The sequence below is a fragment of the Uranotaenia lowii genome, chromosome 2, assembly GCF_029784155.1.
Source record: "Uranotaenia lowii strain MFRU-FL chromosome 2, ASM2978415v1, whole genome shotgun sequence".
NCBI classification, from domain to species: Eukaryota; Metazoa; Arthropoda; class Insecta; order Diptera; family Culicidae; genus Uranotaenia; species Uranotaenia lowii.
Window position 1 is genome coordinate 387,153,269 of NC_073692.1, and position 18,446 is coordinate 387,171,714.

Here is an 18,446-nt window from a genome sequence, read left to right on the forward strand (position 1 = left end):
CTTCGGTGCTGTGCCAAGGTGGAAGCCGCAAAATCATTTTCAGAACCCTGCTCTGAATCCTCTGGATGACTTTCTTCCTCGTCGCGCAGCAGCTAGACCAAATCGGAACTGCATACATGATCGCTGGTCGGAAAACTTGTTTGTAGATGAGCATCTTATTTCGCAGACACAACCGGGATTTCCTGTTGATGAGAGAATAAAGAGATTTAGTGTATTTATTACATTTAGATTGAATATCTTCAATGTGATTTTTAAAAGTAAGATTCCGATCAAGTGTAAGTCCCAAGTACTTCACGTGATCAGACCATTCTAATGAAACCCCATTAAAAGTTATGGAATGATTTTCATTAGGTTTTAAAAAATTTGCTCTTGGCTTATGGGGAAATAAAATAAGTTGAGTTTTGGAAGCGTTAGGAGAAATTTTCCACATTTTCAAGTAATTCAAAAAGGAATTTAAATTTTGTTGCAATCTACTGCGTACCACCCGTAAATTTCGACCTTTTGCTGAAAGCAAAGTATCATCAGCAAATAATCTTCTACCTTTTCCTTCTGGTACATCAGGAAGATCAGAAGTAAAAATATTGTATAAAATTGGCCCAAGTATACTGCCTTGAGGGACACCAGCTCTAATGGGTGTCCTTTCAGAGCATGAATTTTGATAGCTTACTTGTAAGGTTCGGCTAGTCAAATAATTTTGAATAATTTTGGTGAGATATACAGGAAAATCAAATCGAGCTAATTTAGCTACTAAACCTTTGTGCCAAACACTGTCAAAAGCTTTTTCAATATCAAGAAGAGCAACACCAGTTGAATAACCCTCAGATTTGCTAGCGTTAATCATATTAGTTACACTCAAAAGTTGATGTGTAGTAGAATGTCCATGACGAAAACCAAATTGTTCATCAGGGAAAATGGAATTCTGATTAATGTGAATCATCATTCTATTCAAAATAACTCTCTCAAATAGTTTACTTAAAGATGGAAGCAAACTAATTGGTCGATAACTTGAAGGCTCTGAAGCACTTTTTCCAGGTTTCAAAATTGGAGTTACTTTGGCATTTTTCCATTTATTGGGAAAATAGGCCAAGTGAAAACATTTGTTGAAAATTTTAACTAAAAAATTTAAAGTGCTTTCAGGCAACTTTTTAAGAAGAATATAGAAAATCCCATCTTCCCCTGGAGCTTTCATATTTTTAAATTTTTTGAAAATCAATTTAAGTTCATCAATATTTGTCTCACAAGAACTTTCAAACACATTTTGCTTAGAAAGAATATCATCAAATTCTAGGGAAATTTGAGCATCAATTGGACTTACAACGTTTAAATTAAAATCATGAGCAGACTCAAATTGTTGGGCTAATTTTTGAGCCTTTTCTGAATTAGTTAAAAGAAGTTTATCCCCATCTTTCAAAGTAGGAATTGGCTTCTGGGGCTTTTTCAAAATTTTAGTTAATTTCCAAAATGGCTTTGAGTAGGGTTTTATGTCCTCTACTGCTTTAGCAAAATTTTCATTACGAATGAAATTTAAACGACGTTTGATCTCTTTTTGAAGGTCGCAATAAATAAATTTCAAATAAGGATCCCTAGTACGTTGATATTGGCGTCGACGAATGTTTTTCAGTCGTATCAAAAACTGAAGATCATCATCAATTAAAGGTTGATTGAATTTATGTTTAACTTTAGGTATTGAAGCGGCTTTAGCATTGACTATTGCAGTTGTCAAATTTTCTACAGCCAAATCAATATCTTCTATTGAATTCAGTGGAACGTTTACATCTAAATTACGTTCAATAAAGTTCATATATCGCTCCCAGTTAGCCTTTTGAAAGTTAAAAGTTGATTTTAAAGGGTTTTCAATGGGACTTTGGGATAAAGAAAATGTTACTGGAAGGTGGTCTGAATCGAGGTCCGCATGAGTAACTAATTGACTACAATGCTCGCCTAAATCCGTTAGAACCAAATCAATTGTGGAGGGATTTCTAATTGAAGAAAAACAAGTATGCCCATTAGGATATTCAACGGTATAATAACCTGCAGAGCAGTCATTAAACAAAATATTCCCATTTGAATTTGATGAAATATTAATCCAAGATCGGTGTTTTGCATTAAAGTCACCAATAATAAAAAATTTAGATTTATTTCTGGTGAGTTTTTGTAAATCTCCCTTCACAAAATTTTTCTGTTCACCGCTACATTGAAAAGGCAAATATGCGGCAACAATTATAATTTTCCCCATAGAAGTTTCTAATTCAATTCCAATTGTTTCTAAGACTTTTGTATTGAAAGAAGGAAGAAGTCTAAATTTGAGACGACTATTGATGACAATAGCTACACCCCCACCTTGTCGATCAAGTCGATCATTTCGTAAAATTTTAAAGAAAGCATTGCTTTTCAAGTTATTGTCTGGCTTTAAAAAAGTTTCAGTGATGGCAGCAATATGTATGTTTTGAGTTTTCAAAAATAAAAAGAACTCGTCTTGGTTAGCCAGCAAAGATCTAGCGTTCCAATTCATAATATTTAAACATCTATTTGGATCCATGAGGGAATCGTAAAGTCATAATAATTTTGTTAGCATAATTAAAAGAAGTTTGGAAAGCTTCAAACATTGAATTTGCTTTCAACATAAGTTGCATCATTTCCATTAAATTTTGATGCAAAAATTTTAATTTTTCCTCAGTAATCTCACCCAAATCAACAAAATTGTTAGAATCAGAAGAGGAAGGAGAAGAAAAAGTATTTGAATTTCGGGGATTTTCCCAAGCCTTCGCATGAACGTTGAGACTTGGTTTTTTCCCATTTTTATTAGTTAAACCTGAAGAGGGCAACCCATTTTCAACCACCTCTGAGAACGATAAACAACGAGTCTGGGGCGCAGAATCAGCCCAGGTAACATTAAAATCACTTCGGGTATTACCCAGCCGTGATTCCAATGTAGACCGAGGCTGAATGCGAACAGGCAGGTTGTTTGCCGGCCCGACGTCTGAAGACGAAGGAGGAGAAGAAACTTTTCTGGAAACTTTGGGATTTTTCCTAGAAGCAATAATTTTTGCCCTGATGGGACAGTCTAGCGAATTCGAGGAATGATTACCTGCGCAATTTGCACACTTAAAAAATTCTGTTTTTGGCTTATCACCACCAAAAAGGCATTTAGATTTTTCATGATCGAATGAGCCGCAAAACATGCATCTGGCATTCATTCTACAATTTTTAGTGCCATGACAAAAAGCTTGACAACGACGACATTGCGTAATATTTCGAAGAAAATTGGTAGAAGATTTACGAAAAGGTTCGAATTTGACTCGACAATGAAACATAAGACGAGCCTTTTCAAGAATTTGCAAATTATTAACCTGATCCTTTTTAAAATGGATCAAATAAAGTTCAGGAGCAAAACCAACACTACTGATATTATTCGTGTTGGTTCTTTTCCTCATTTGAATTACTTGAATTGGAGAAAAACCTAACAAAGAATTTAATTCAGCTGTGATCTCATCCGGTGTCTGATCGCCAGTGAGACCACGAAGTACAACTTTAAATGGACGATCACTTCTAGTGTCGTACGTAAAAAATTGGTGTTTTTTATTATTCAAATAATTTAAAACCTTTTGAAAATCATTAAAAGATTCCGCCAATATACGAGCAGTTCCCCTTCGACCGATCTGAAAAGAAATCTTCACATCCTTGACGGAAGTGACGATTTCTTTTCGAAAGGCATTGAAGTCAGGAATCGTGACCGTTATTGGTGGAATCTTTTCGTTTTTAAGAGTATAAGAAGAAGAAGAAGGTTTCTTAGTACTCTTATCAGAATTAAATATGAATATTTCCTCATCACCGATGTTATGAAGGACATCGAATGAATTGGAAATTTCAACTTTTTTGGCAGATGGCCCTGGATTAGGTTCAGCAATCCGTTTTCTTCCGGCCCTTGAGCCGGCCGAAGACTTCCCCATGCTGGAAAGAAAAGAGAAAATATGAATAAAAGAAAATGAAAATAATTTTAGCACTGAAAAGTGCTGATTGAAATACAGGTAAGGAAAAAATAAATAATGTAAAATGTTCCTGCAGGTACACAGCAACGATACGATGCTCCGGCGTACGTGTTGACGGCTCAACGGTACAGATGGAAGTGGATGTAAGATATTCTTCTAACTGCAATATCTCCGTGAGTAAAGTTCAAATGTTTCTGACAAAGCAAGCTGTGTAAGATGTTGTTGCTCCTATAGAAACAGTCTTGATGGAGAAAATTTATCAATTCCAATCGTTGATGCGATAGCAAACAACCTAAAAAGCCCATCTGCACGAAAACTGCGATGAGATGAACAGTATTATCTGATTTTCTATTGCGATTCTACCTTAGGACGTCTGTCTTATCCGACTTTCCCCTACATATCGATAACTTGAAACACCATCCAAATTTTCCTAGATTAGTCTCATCGTTTTAGTACTGAGAACAAGCAATTGTGCCAGGCCGTTGCTAGTACCAGTGTTCCTTAAAAATAAAGAATAACGGCGCCGGCCACGTTTGCAGCAATACTAAAAATATCAGTAAAGTATATCTGTTAAATTCAGTTTACTGGTTAGCCGAATTCATAACAGTCAACGGAACTTTTTTCTAAATGCAATTTTAGATTTCTATACAAAACACATCATTATTTAGTGTTGTTTCCCTTACAACAGTTAATGATCACCATATTTAAGAAGGCGTTGCCAAAACTTGTCGACAGCAATTTTGGAGCCGGCAAAGTTCCACACAGCAAAAATTAATTGCTGTAAATTTACGGCAAATATCCTGTAACAAAAAGGAGCAGGACATTTACCGTAATTTTACAGGTCGACATAAGACTACATGAAATTTGTTATTAAAGTGAGGACGAATTTTACAGGTCGTTTTAAAAACACAGGACTGTAAAATTTTATGTCATGTATTTGTTTAGATTCATTTAATTGATTATAAACCGTGAATGATTCGTTTTTTTTTCGGTGAAATTTAAAGTCAAAAAATTGGTACAGAATTGTTTAATTCAATGAAATAGGTCATATTCTCGAATTTTTGTAAAATATTCATGCTGGTTTTTGAGCTTAACACTTTGGATAACAACCTACACATAACGAACAGAAATTTACGTGTGCCGAAGATCGTACTTAAACCAATTTTGTTTGTACAATCACTTAGTTATGTATATGATCCTAATATTTTAGTTCAGCAGCTCCAAATTGATTTGCTAACGCCAGGAATTCTCTAAATGCTCCAAATATTTACTGGATACACGCACGGTGATCACCACGGATGAACGGACATGTACGGCTACATGAATGTTGACAGCATCCTAAAAACAAATGAAAAAAGTTCTAATACTTTACCAACTCCACTAATGTATACATTGCATTCTATTCTTTCTCCAGTTTAGCAGTATGCAAAACATTAAAGAAAACAATTTCACTTACCTGAAAAACAATTCCTAACTTGACTACAGATTTGTTGTCCTCCTGGTGCAGCGACTGTCATGCTCCTTGTGAAAGCACCCACTCATGGCTGAAAATTGGGCCAAGTTGAATTTCGAAGGAAAGTTCATCCCTCTTCTTGGCACCAGTGGGCTTTTGGTTTGAGATCTATCAATACTTTAGCTGACTAGTTGTGATCACCTGTTCCTTTTGACCAGCGTCAATACCTGATCCAATGTTATATTAGTGGACAGCGGGTACCGAAAACACAGATTCATGTAATTGCAATTACTGGAGATTATGGGCATCGATGCTGGCATCTTATTTGGACTTGATTCATGGGGGTTGTCAACAAATGATGACCATTTAATGGAAGCATCTGAGGTCTGGTAGAATTTACGTTGCGCATCTTCTTGTACGGCGTTAGTTGCTGAATCATTTCATTTATCAAATACATAACCGGTGATTGGAGTCTGAAAAAATAATTTAAAAATTTTGGATTCCCCGATTTTTTTAACTAAGGCCAAATTTAAATTACCAATAAAGTTTCGCCGCACAATAATTGGATCTATTAATTTGGTCATAATCGAAAGTTTCACAACACGGTAATATCATCACTCAATGGAATCGCAGAAATGGCAGAAATCTTTCGGAACAACTTTTAGAATGGCTACCACTCCCGGTCAATAACAGCTTCCCAGCAAGAAAAAAAATCATTACCGTTCATTTTCCGCTTCGCTGCGCAGCCTCGAATTTATTTCGCTGCGAAGCGGAAAATGAACTTAAAAATCACTGGGTTGGCACTCCTCCAGTGGCGGTGCTCGTTTCTGAGTGGCTTTGATGGCAACTGTCTTTTTCTCCGATGAATTTCCGGACAGTTTTGGAATCACTTGAAAGTGCCTTCTTCTTCGTTTTCGAGCCGCTTCGTTTACACCAGTAGACTTGCATAAAATTTGGGGAGATCCATGAGAGTAAACGGGAGTAGTTTCCACAGGTGCACTTGCCTTTTTCGCAGCTGGAATTATCGAATATTAACATCTCACTTTATGTACAACTAAGTAGAACTTGAACTTACCAGTTGCCTAAAAATTCCTCTTTTCTGTCTTCCGCACTTCCATGTCCTTTGTCGGCTCGACTTCATTCACAGGATTTTCTTCTTCGACACATTTTGCGTGCTACCGAATTGCATGCAAAAGTAAACAAAACCGCGCTGTGCGGGTTTTAATTTTTCTTTTTCTTTCACTGAACCTCGAAAATACCCAAACTTGAGAACTTTCCCCGCCAACCCGAATTAAACTCCCTCCCTACAGGTTTGGCTATTGGTGGCATAGCACAAAGTTAAGCTCTTAAAGGAGAACTCATCCCCCAAAATCTGATACCACAGTAAAATGGAAATCAAAATAAAAAATATCGCCAGGTACAGGAATCACACCCATACCTGCAATGGCTTTGCGATTACCATCTCAGGATGCTAACCGCTCGACCACCGGAGAGTTGTTGAGAGAGGCAGCTACATCATCGTATATGTGAGACTTTCTGCGAATGAAGCGGGAATAAAAGTTATCCCCCAAAAAAAACAGTTCTTCGCTTTGAACTTACCCCCCAAACCTAAATCTGCCACGATGGAGGTAACAGAATCAGATGCGCTTACAACCAAAAACCCCCCAAAAAAACAGTTCTTCGCTTGAAGGACAAGTTTGGCTTATTGGCAAGCTGTGATTTTTTCACAAACTTAAGTTGTCAATCTTGAACTTAGGTTTGGCGGGTGGCAGTTCTCAAGTTTGGGTATTTTCGATTTTCAGTGTTTGGTGCGCAACTGGGATGCCAGGCGAACCGAATTTTGGAATGTGCAATTGTAAATTATTGGACATCAGGTAATTCAAAGACACTTAATTTGATTTCGAACTGTAAAATTACGGCAAATGTCATGCTCCTTTTTGTTACAGGACATTTGCTGTAATTTGTAATGAGTTTTCATTTGTTATCAAAAGAATCAAGTTAAAATTACGTGTTTTTTTAATCACAGGCTGTATTATTTTACAGGTCACCATTTTCAATGACACTTAATAGTCAAAAATTTTTTCTGTGCAGTATCATTCGCATCGCAGTATCCGTATCTTGGATAGTCACTGGTACTAGTGAGGGTACCATCCGTATGAGCACATCTACCTACAAAAAGCAATCCAAATCAGTAGAAAGAACCACACGATAGGCATGCATGGGTCCAAGACATTCATTTCAACACTGGTGTGGCTCAGTCTGGCCGTGAAAGTTGATCGAATCGCGCACGTTTTGCTGGTTCTCGCGAACATTTTGGTTGTGCAATTCTGGTGCTTTGATTTTTTTTTTGGATTGTTGTTTGTGTATAGGCGGAACTCTTGCTATTTTGTTTTCTTGCTTTGCTAAATCGCGTCGCCCATATTGTTGTTTAGTTGTGATCAATCAGTCAGTTCCAAGTAGATTAGCGGACTCTAGTCACTGCATTTATGGTGCCAAGTTTTTTGATACTGTGTTCATTTCAAGTGTTGTAACTTCAGTGATTAAGCGGTTTTGCGATTTGCTGTTTTTTTTTGCGGGCGTACTTGTTGCTTTTGTTTGAGTAGCGGCACACTTATTGGTGGAGAATGGCTCATCCAGGTAAATGAAATAATCCGGGATCGAGAGATCCTGGTAGCTACGGTAAGAATGAACAAACCGGTACTGAACTCGTGCGATCAACCTTGAACTAGTTGACGATTGACGGTGGTCTGAATTAGATCTCACGTGACTTCATCACAGCACAGCATCCACCTTGAAAGTTGTGGGAAGGCAAGTGCGTCGTGCGAATTGTTGTTCCGTGGCTTAAAGGAGTCTCGTTTCGTCATGTGTGTTTTGCCCGCGAACCGTCAACGTGTTCAATGTCTGGAAATTGCAATCGTTCGCTCGATCTTCTCGAGGCAACGGCATAGCAGATTGAAGTTTCAGCTGAGAAGGCTAAAGGAGAGGTGAAACAGCAACGTGGAGAACGATCGGTTTTTGTGCTCCATACATACCTACTCAGGGGTGAATGTGACTTTGACTCAAGGGTACAACACCAGAGATGCAGTGATGTGATGCCGAACGTTCCCTTTTGTGCATTTAGACAGCCTACCGGCATGATCGGAGCACTTTGCTCTCGAGTAACCCAGAATCGCAGGCTCCACTGCGTGTCTCAGCAAAAAAAAAAATACGTTGTATCCAAGCGTGACGATGGAAGTCCTTCGATCGTAACTTAACTATGACGAAAAGTATCGATCAAAAAGTTTAGATTATTTCATTTGAGGTTCAGCAATCAAGTTCACGTGAGTTGATTCAACATAGGTCTAATGGTCAAAATATCTAATGACTTATTCCCAGGATCAACATTGTTTACAATCATTGAGTACACAATGAAAAAGGTGTGATAATACACGATGCTTAAAATGACAAATTACAAACATAGCAAAAATGACAAAAATGACAAAAATGACAAAAATGACAAAAATGACAAAAATGACAAAAATGACAAAAATGACAAAAATGACAAAAATGACAAAAATGACAAAAATGACAAAAATGACAAAAATGACAAAAATGACAAAAATGACAAAAATGACAAAAATGACAAAAATGACAAAAATGACAAAAATGACAAAAATGACAAAAATGACAAAAATGACAAAAATGACAAAAATGACAAAAATGACAAAAATGACAAAAATGACAAAAATGACAAAAATGACAAAAATGACAAAATTGACAAAAATGACAAAAATGACAAAAATGACAAATTGACAAATTGACAAAAATGACAAAAATGACAAAAATGACAAAAATGACAAAAATGACAAAAATGACAAAAATGACAAAAATGACAAAAATGACAAAAATGAAAAAAATGACAAAAATGACAAAAATGACAAAAATGACAAAAATGACAAAAATGACAAAAATGACAAAAATGACAAAAATGACAAAAATGACAAAAATGACAAAAATGACAAAAATGACAAAAATGACAAAAATGACAAAAATGACAAAAATGACAAAAATGACAAAAATGACAAAAATGACAAAAATGACAAAAATGACAAAAATGACAAAAATGACAAAAATGACAAAAATGACAAAAATGACAAAAATGACAAAAATGACAAAAATGACAAAAATGACAAAAATGACAAAAATGACAAAAATGACAAAAATGACAAAAATGACAAAAATGACAAAAATGACAAAAATGACAAAAATGACAAAAATGACAAAAATGACAAAAATGACAAAAATGACAAAAATGACAAAAATGACAAAAATGACAAAAATGACAAAAATGACAAAAATGACAAAAATGACAAAAATGACAAAAATGACAAAAATGACAAAAATGACAAAAATGACAAAAATGACAAAAATGACAAAAATGACAAAAATGACAAAAATGACAAAAATGACAAAAATGACAAAAATGACAAAAATGACAAAAATGACAAAAATGACAAAAATGACAAAAGTGACAAAAATGACAAAAATGACAAAAATGACAAAAATGACAAAAATGACAAAAATGACAAAAATGACAAAAATGACAAAAATGACAAAAATGACAAAAATGACAAAAATGACAAAAATGACAAAAATGACAAAAATGACAAAAATGACAAAAATGACAAAAATGACAAAAATGGCAAAAATGACAAAAATGACAAAAATGACAAAAATGACAAAAATGACAAAAATGACAAAAATGACAAAAATGACAAAAATGACAAAAATGACAAAAATGACAAAAATGACAAAAATGACAAAAATGACAAAAATGACAAAAATGACAAAACTGACAAAAATGACAAAAATGACAAAAATGACAAAAATGACAAAAATGACAAAAATGACAAAAATGACAAAAATGACAAAAATGACAAAAATGACAAAAATGACAAAAATGACAAAAATGACAAAAATGACAAAAATGACAAAAATGACAAAAATGACAAAAATGACAAAAATGACAAAAATGACAAAAATGACAAAAATGACAAAAATGACAAAAATGACAAAAGTGACAAAAGTGACAAAAATGACATAAATGACAAAAATGACAAAAATGACAAAAATGACAAAAATGACAAAAATGACAAAAATGACAAAAATGACAAAAATGACAAAAATGACAAAAATGACAAAAATGACAAAAATGACAAAAATGACAAAAATGACAAAAATGACAAAAATGACAAAAATGACAAAAATGACAAAAATGACAAAAATGACGAAAATGACAAAAATGACAAAAATGACAAAAATGACAAAAATGACAAAAATGACAAAAATGACAAAAATGACAAAAATTAAAAATGACAAAAATGACAAAAATGACAAAAATGACAAAAATGACAAAAATGACAAAAATGACAAAAATGACAAAAATGACAAAAATGATATAAATGACAAAAATGACAAAAATGACAAAAATGACAAAAATGACAAAAATGACAAAAATGACAAAAATGACAAAAATGACAAAAATGACAAAAATGACAAAAATGACAAAAATGACAAAAATGACAAAAATGACAAAAATGACAAAAATGACAAAAATGACAAAAATGACAAAAATGACAAAAATGACAAAAATGACAAAAATGACAAAAATGACAAAAATGACAAAAATGACAAAAATGACAAAAATGACAAAAATGACAAAAATGACAAAAATGACAAAAATGACAAAAATGACAAAAATGACAAAAATGACAAAAATGACAAAAATGACAAAAATGACAAAAATGACAAAAATGACAAAAATGACAAAAATGACAAAAATGACAAAAATGACAAAAATGACAAAAATGACAAAAATGACAAAAATGACAAAAATGACAAAAATGACAAAAATGACAAAAATGACAAAAATGACAAAAATGACAAAAATGACAAAAATGACAAAAATGACAAAAATGACGAAAATGCCAAAAATGACAAAAATGACAAAAATGACAAAAAATGACAAAAATGACAAAATTGACGAAAATCACAAAAATGACAAAAATGACAAAAATGACAAAAATGACAAAAATGACAAAAATGACAAAAATGACCAAAATGACAAAAATGATAAAAATGGCAAAAATGGCAAAAATAACAAAAATGACAAAAATGACAAAAATGACAAAAGTTACCAAAAATTACCAAAATGCTAAAAATGACCAAAATTACGAAAATGAGAAACAACAAAAATAATTAAAGTGACAAAAATGACAAACTAAACTGACGAAAATGGCAAAATGACCACAATGAAAAAAATGTCATAAATGACAAAAATGACAAAATGACCTAAATGACAAAAGTGACAAAAATGACAAAAATGACAAAAATGACAAAAATGACAGAAATGACAAAAATGACAAAAATTACAAAAATGATAAAAATGACAAAAATGACAAAAATGACAAAAATGACAAAAATGACGAAAATGACAAAATTCACAAAAGTGACAAAAATTTCTCAATCTCAATTTACGAGATTAAAATTGAGATCATGAACCTGAAATCTAAATCTGAAATCTGGAATCTGAAATCTGAATCTGAAATCTGAAATCTGAAATCTGTAATCTGAAATTTTAAATCTGAAACTGAAATCTGAATCTGAATCTTTCATTTGAAATTTGAAATATGGAATCTGAATTTGAAATCTGAATCTGAAATTTGAATCTGGATCTGAAATTTGAATCTGAAATCTGAATCTGAAATCTGAATCTGAAATCTGAATCTGAAATCTGAATCTGAAATCTGAATCTTAAATCTGAATCTGAAATCTGAATCTGAAATCTGAATCTGAATCTGAAATCTTAATCTGAAATCTGAATCTGAAATCTGGATCTGAAATCTGAAATCTGAATCTGAAATCTGAAATCTGAATCTGAAATCTGAATCTGAAATCTGAATCTGAAATCTGAATCTGAAATCTGAATCTGAAATCTGAATCTGAAATCTGAATCTGAAATCTGAATCTGAAATCTGAATCTGAAATCTGAATCTGAAATCTGAATCTGAATTCTGAATCTGAAATCTGAATCTGAAATCTGAAATCTGAATCTGAAATCTGAATCTGAAATCTGAATCTGAATCTGAAATCTGAATCTGACATTTGAAATTGTGATCTGAAATCTGAAATCTGAATCTGAAATCTGAATCTGAAATCTGAATCTGATATCTGAATCTGAATCTGAAATCTGAATCCGAAATCTGAATCTGAAATCTGAATCTGAAATCTGAATCTGAGATCTGAATCATAAATCTGGATCTGCATCATTAATCGGAAATCTGGACCTAAAATTCTTTTCTTATATCTCTGAACTTCAAATTCGAATTACAAATTTGAAGCTAAAATTTTAATCTGAATCGGAAATCCGAATGAGAGTCGTAAGATTTCGACCTGAAGCTGAAATCTAAATTTTTAACCAACCGAAGGTTTGAAATAGGGAAACTGTCATTAGCTCGATGGAAGCCAAAATGAGCATCAGAAGCTGCATTCTCATTGTTTGCTCTACCATATTAGCGATTTGATTTTATAGTAAGGTTATCTGTTTTTTTTACGCGTGTTGGTTTGTGCAAACATACCTAATGTTTAGATATGTCGCTAATTAATTTGAATTTGTTTAAAAAAAATATAACTAGACGAAGGCATTGACTGCGTTAAATTATTCGTTTTCAACATGTTAATATTTCTGGACGATATAGATTAATTTAGAAAAGACGTTGATAAACCACAGTTTGGCCAAAGCAAACATTTAAGAGCAACAAATAAAATTGGCAATTGGCACAACTTTAAACAAATACGCTTCGTAGCACAAAGTTTATTTTAACAACCGCCGATAAGCGACCTCTCGTTGCTGCGTTTTCGCATTTTTTTCCTTTTCCAAGAAGCCGGTCACCAGTGCATAAGACCATCACTTGGCTCGCACGTGAATGGAACGGCCACTAGATACTGTAAGCTGTAGGCCGGCATCATATCAGGTTTGCCAGCCTCTCGAGAAGCTGGTGTCGTTTCTGTTTACCTACATACTCTTCTATGAAGCCGCTGCTGGGGTGGGTGAGTTGCTAAAAATGTGTGGCTTTGGAAAGGCATGTATGTCGTTGATTCATGAGGTCACCTCCAGTCATTCGAAGTCGTCGATTGCCTGTTGAGAAGCAATTTTTGCCAGTATTACTTTTTTATATCAGCAAAGCGATTACGCAGGTACAAATCTCTACTTGGTCGCTATCAACAGAAGACCCCCTACGGCAAGTCATCAGCTGATCGTTCGTTCTGGCCATAAGTTCACATCATCATCTAATGATTGAGTTATTAAGAATAATGAGCAAAAAGATTCAAACATGAATTCAATTTGAAACAGGTATGAATGTTTTCATTACTTAACAATTTAAAAGCTTTCCATATTCAAAATAAGCTTGTTGAGGAATGTTAGCAGTTTGGTGGACTTCTTCATATTTTAGTAAAACACTGCAGGAGACTTTGAAAGGAAATCAGAAATAAATTGAAGAATCTTAAAGATTTCTTTTATTGACAACATCAATTAATTGTTTAGAGAAACATTAATTTATTGTTATTATTTCTATTAGTAGAATTTTTTGTAGTTTTTTCCCTAAATCTATGTAATATCCCTAAAATTTAATTTGAATAAAAAACAAAAATTACTGCAATTGGTTCTTTATGCGTTATGTATGACATCACAAATATACCAGAAACTATAAATTTTCAAACGTATTCATCTGATTTAACATTAAATACAAAGTTTGTTGCAACTTACCCTTAGAAGGGTAAAAATCACATGTTTTTGTAATTTCAAAATGACTGGTGAATCAATTTTTTTTAATACGTAACGTTGTCCCATAAACCTTAAAATTTTTGATGTATGCCGATAAGGCCGATAAGCTAATCAAAACATCTATATATATAAAAAGCAATTTCTGTATGTTTGTTTGTTTGTTTGTTTGTTTGTTTGTTTGTCCTCTATAGACTCAGCCGTCTTAAGAGCTAGAGGTCTGAAATTTGGCATGGATGCTCATTAGGACTAGGAAGGATGAAAAATGTTTTCAGATTTTCGGATGACCCCTTCTGAAGGGGGTCGTCCATACAAGACAAATATTATTTTCGCGATACTGACGTTACTTTTCGTCGGATTGTATTGAAAATTTGCACATGAATGTTTTTAAAGACGAGCAACTGATTTCAGGTGTCACATTTTGGGTAAGGGGTCAGCCAAAGGGGTCTTCCATATTAACTGTTCGCTGTTTTTGCGATATTGACGTTATTATACATCGTATTCAAATGAAAATTGGTACACGATCGTTTTGGGGGACGTGCAATCGATATCGGGTATCAAATTCAGTGTAAGGGGCCGGCAAAAGGGGTCGTCCATATCAACTTTTCAATATCTTAGTCATATTGACGTTTTTATACATCGGATTGGGATGAAAATTTGCACACAAGAGTTATTAGGGACAAACAATTGATTTCACTTATCCAAAATACAAGCAGGGGTCGGCCAAAGGGGTCGTCCATATAAACTATTCACTGTTAATGCGATATTGTCGTTATTTTACATCGGATTCAGATGAAAATTAGTACACGAGAGTTTTGAGGGACGAGCAATCGATTTCAGGTATTGAATTCAGTGTAAGGGGCCGGCAAAGGGGGTCGTCCATATTAACCTTTCAATATTTTTGCAATATCGTCGTTATTTGACATCGGATTGGGATGCAAATTTGCACACGGTAGTTTTTGGGGACGGTCAATAGATTTTAGATGTCAAATGTTTGCTGGGGTTGACAAAAGGGGTCGTCCATATTAATATTTTTTTCTGTTTAAGCAATATTGACGTTATTATGCAATGGATTGCTTTGGAAATTTGCACACGGGAGTTTTGAGGGAAGGGCAATCGATTTCAGATATCAAAGATTGTCTAAGAGGCCACCGAAAGGGGTTTAACTTTTTGGTAATAATTGCGTTGTTATGCCACGATCGAGTCGAAATTTATACCCGGGGTATTGTTTTGGCACGGTCAATTCATTCCTGATTTCAAATTTTCTAGCAGACGACAGAAATAGTGATCGTCCAATATTTTTGCAATTATTACTGAACAATGAATTCGGAAGTGCATCTGGAAAATGCTTGGAAATTGACTTTTATACAAATTGTTCATGACATATTCCAAGTTGAAAGCGAAACGGAGTTCGTATGGGATCAGCTAGTATAATATAAATAACGGTGAGTGAAAATGTGTCGAATACTATACAAGTTCAAGAATTTGAAAATTTAAACTACTTCTTCGTTCATTGACGGAAATCTTTTTGTAAAACAATATCATATCAGATCAAAAAGATTTCTTCGATTTTGTGTCTAATGTGGTTGTGTTACCGCGGGCATTATTTTTTTTAACAATGTCAATGTCAACAGTAGGAGTGAGTTACTTTTAAAGCACTATCGAGGCTGTATTAAATCATTTTTTCTTATGAGGTTATATGAAGGTGTTTTAAAAGACTAATCCTTTTAGTATTTAACGACAATAAACAAACCAATGACCCTCTAATTTTTTTTTTGTTCAAAATAGCTGTATGAAATTCTAAAATGGTTTGTTTTTGTAACAATTGATGAAAACCGCCCTACCTATTCATTTTTGTAATAAACCAGGTACAAAATAATATGAATTATTATGTTATCGCCCGAAAACGTCTATAAAGATATTTTACAAAACTTCATTTTTCCAGGGACATTTTGCCACATTGTCTATCGCAAATAAAAAATTGCTTTGATATATGTAGGTTAGGCGGCAGCCAAGCCAAACTATATACCACACCATAACCATAAATATACCGACCATATACATTTTGTAGATTGGCCCAAAAAAACTGACTTGTGCAGAATTTCAGTTGATTTGGGGATGCCTCAAAGCGCTCAATGGTTCTGTTTTTTGACCCTAAAAGTCACCAAAGGGGGGAAATCGGAATAGTCGGAATTTATAAGTTGATGCCAAATGACTCAAAAACGCATGAAACGTCGAGATCTGGTATTATCTAAAAAAATCTTGGACACACGCAGCAAAAAGATTTTTTTATTTTAAAGGAAAGTGGCGCAAAAACAAAGTATTTTTCCTTTGATTTTGGGATAAATAAAAAATCCTTTGGTTCAAATGCATTTTCCTTTGTTTCAAAGAATTTTTCTTTTGAAAAATTTTTGATTCAAAATATTAATACAAAAACCAGTTTCATTTGATTCAAAGTCATTTTCTTTTGCTCAAATGTAACTTTGATATAGATTTAAAAGCATTCATTCATTGAACCATTTTCCATTTATTCCAATTGGAAGATTTTTTTCTGTTGTTTCGAAGTTCCTATTAAAGGAGTTTGAATAATAAAATGGAACAATTTTAAATTCTTTTTTATTCACACACACACACATAAATCACTGGTTCACTATAATCGAATCACCGGGTCCTTCATATCGTTGACAAAGTTTCGCATTCTCCGTGGGCCGGTCAATAAACTTCCGGAAGCCACTCCGGCTGCTGGCTGGTCCGACTAGTGATTGCCGTTGAAGATTGGGCCAAATATAATTAGACCGCGGGATTTGGGGAGGTGTTACTTTGCGCAGATTTCACCATGTTCGAAGGGACTCCGTCGGCCGTGGTCCTGTAACTAAGCAAGCGCTTTTAGAAAATCTTAATTCACTTAAATATTTACTTTTTGATAAACTTACACTTACCATTTGGCTTCCTGAATCCTCCTTGTTTATAGATTCACTGGTTTGATTTTTAAAACGAACGTCCGAACTTTATTCGATTTTTCGGTTTTCAATTCTTCTTGCAAGTCAATTCAAAATATCTTCTAAGTTTGAAGTTTTTGTTAAGAAAATTATTCTTTTCCGTTTAAAACATTTTTCTTTGGTTGAAAGAAAATTATTACTTTGTTTCAAAAGAAATATGCAATTGAAAAAATTTCTTTTGAATCAAAGAATTTGTTTAAAATCAAAATCCAAAATTATTCAATACAAAAAAATAATTCTTTCTTTCAAAAAAATTTTTTTTGAATCAAAACTATAATTCGTTGATTGAAAGAAAACAAGAGTTTGATTAAAAAAACTGAATGTTTTGAATCAAAGTCAAACTTGACGAACATAATTCCAAAAATTTACTCGGTCCATGGAAACCGTTCTCCAATTTCTCGGACATCCCACGTTCGCCTGATCACGCTCCACTTGGTCTAGTCTAACCACTTCGCTCGTTGCGCCCCCGCTCGTCTTGTTCCTACCGGATTCCTACCGCCCAACGTATCCGGCCAGCCTTCACCACCTTTTGGATACTGGGTTCGCCGTAGAGTCACGCGAGCTCGTGGTTCATCCTTCGCCTCTACGCTCCGTTCTCCTGTACGCCGCCAAGGATGGTTCTTAACACTCGTCTCTCGAATACTCTGATTGTACGCAGGTCCTCCTCGAGCAATATCCATGTCTCGTGCCCGTAGAGAACAACCGGTCTAATGAGCGTCATATACAGGTTACACTTCGTGCGAGGGCTAAGTATTCGCAGTTGTTTGTGGAGACCATAGTAGGCACGACTTCCGCTGATAATTCGCCGCCGGATCTCACGGTTGGCAGGGGTGTTATACTCCTCAAAACAGCACAATGTGTTCTAAAAGCACAATGTGAACGCAAGCTTTCTAGAACTGCGCGCACGGCGATAGAATATCTACTGCTCGCTCTCTTACTGCGCGCCGATAACCGGATTTTCTGAGAGGTTTCTCACAATGCTGAAAAACACAATGAGCTGATCCACTCTGCTCAATGTGAACTCTGGCTTTAGAAATTTGCCAAGCACGCTTCTTCGTTTTATTTTTTCTCCTCATCAGTAGAAAACAAAAACGATCATCGTTCGTCCAGTCCGGCACGAAGACACACCGCCTGCTTGCAAGGAAGAAAATAACTCATAAACTAGCAACAGCAACAACACAAAA

The 18,446-nt window shown here is 34.3% G+C and overlaps 1 protein-coding gene and 1 long non-coding RNA gene across 3 annotated transcripts in view; one reads left to right on the forward strand and one right to left on the reverse strand.

The window, feature by feature from the left end:
* Window positions 1-18,446, forward strand: part of LOC129750150 (glucose-6-phosphate 1-dehydrogenase) — a 63,090-nt gene that overhangs the window by 21,603 nt on the left and 23,041 nt on the right. The window contains exon 1 of one of the 2 annotated variants that reach the window (XM_055745394.1): window positions 7,689-8,079. The exons of the other annotated variant lie outside the window; for it this stretch is intronic. Coding sequence (XP_055601369.1) covers window positions 8,067-8,079 — 13 coding nt within the window. The 5' untranslated portion in view covers window positions 7,689-8,066. Of the gene's footprint in view, window positions 1-7,688; window positions 8,080-18,446 lie in introns of those variants that run through there. 2 annotated transcript variants of the gene reach the window in all.
* Window positions 5,073-6,652, reverse strand: LOC129750151 (uncharacterized). The gene is made up of 4 exons (XR_008738308.1): window positions 6,518-6,652; window positions 5,981-6,457; window positions 5,446-5,915; window positions 5,073-5,327 (listed from the first exon to the last, which is right to left on the reverse strand). It is a non-coding gene; the product is annotated as an uncharacterized LOC129750151 (long non-coding RNA).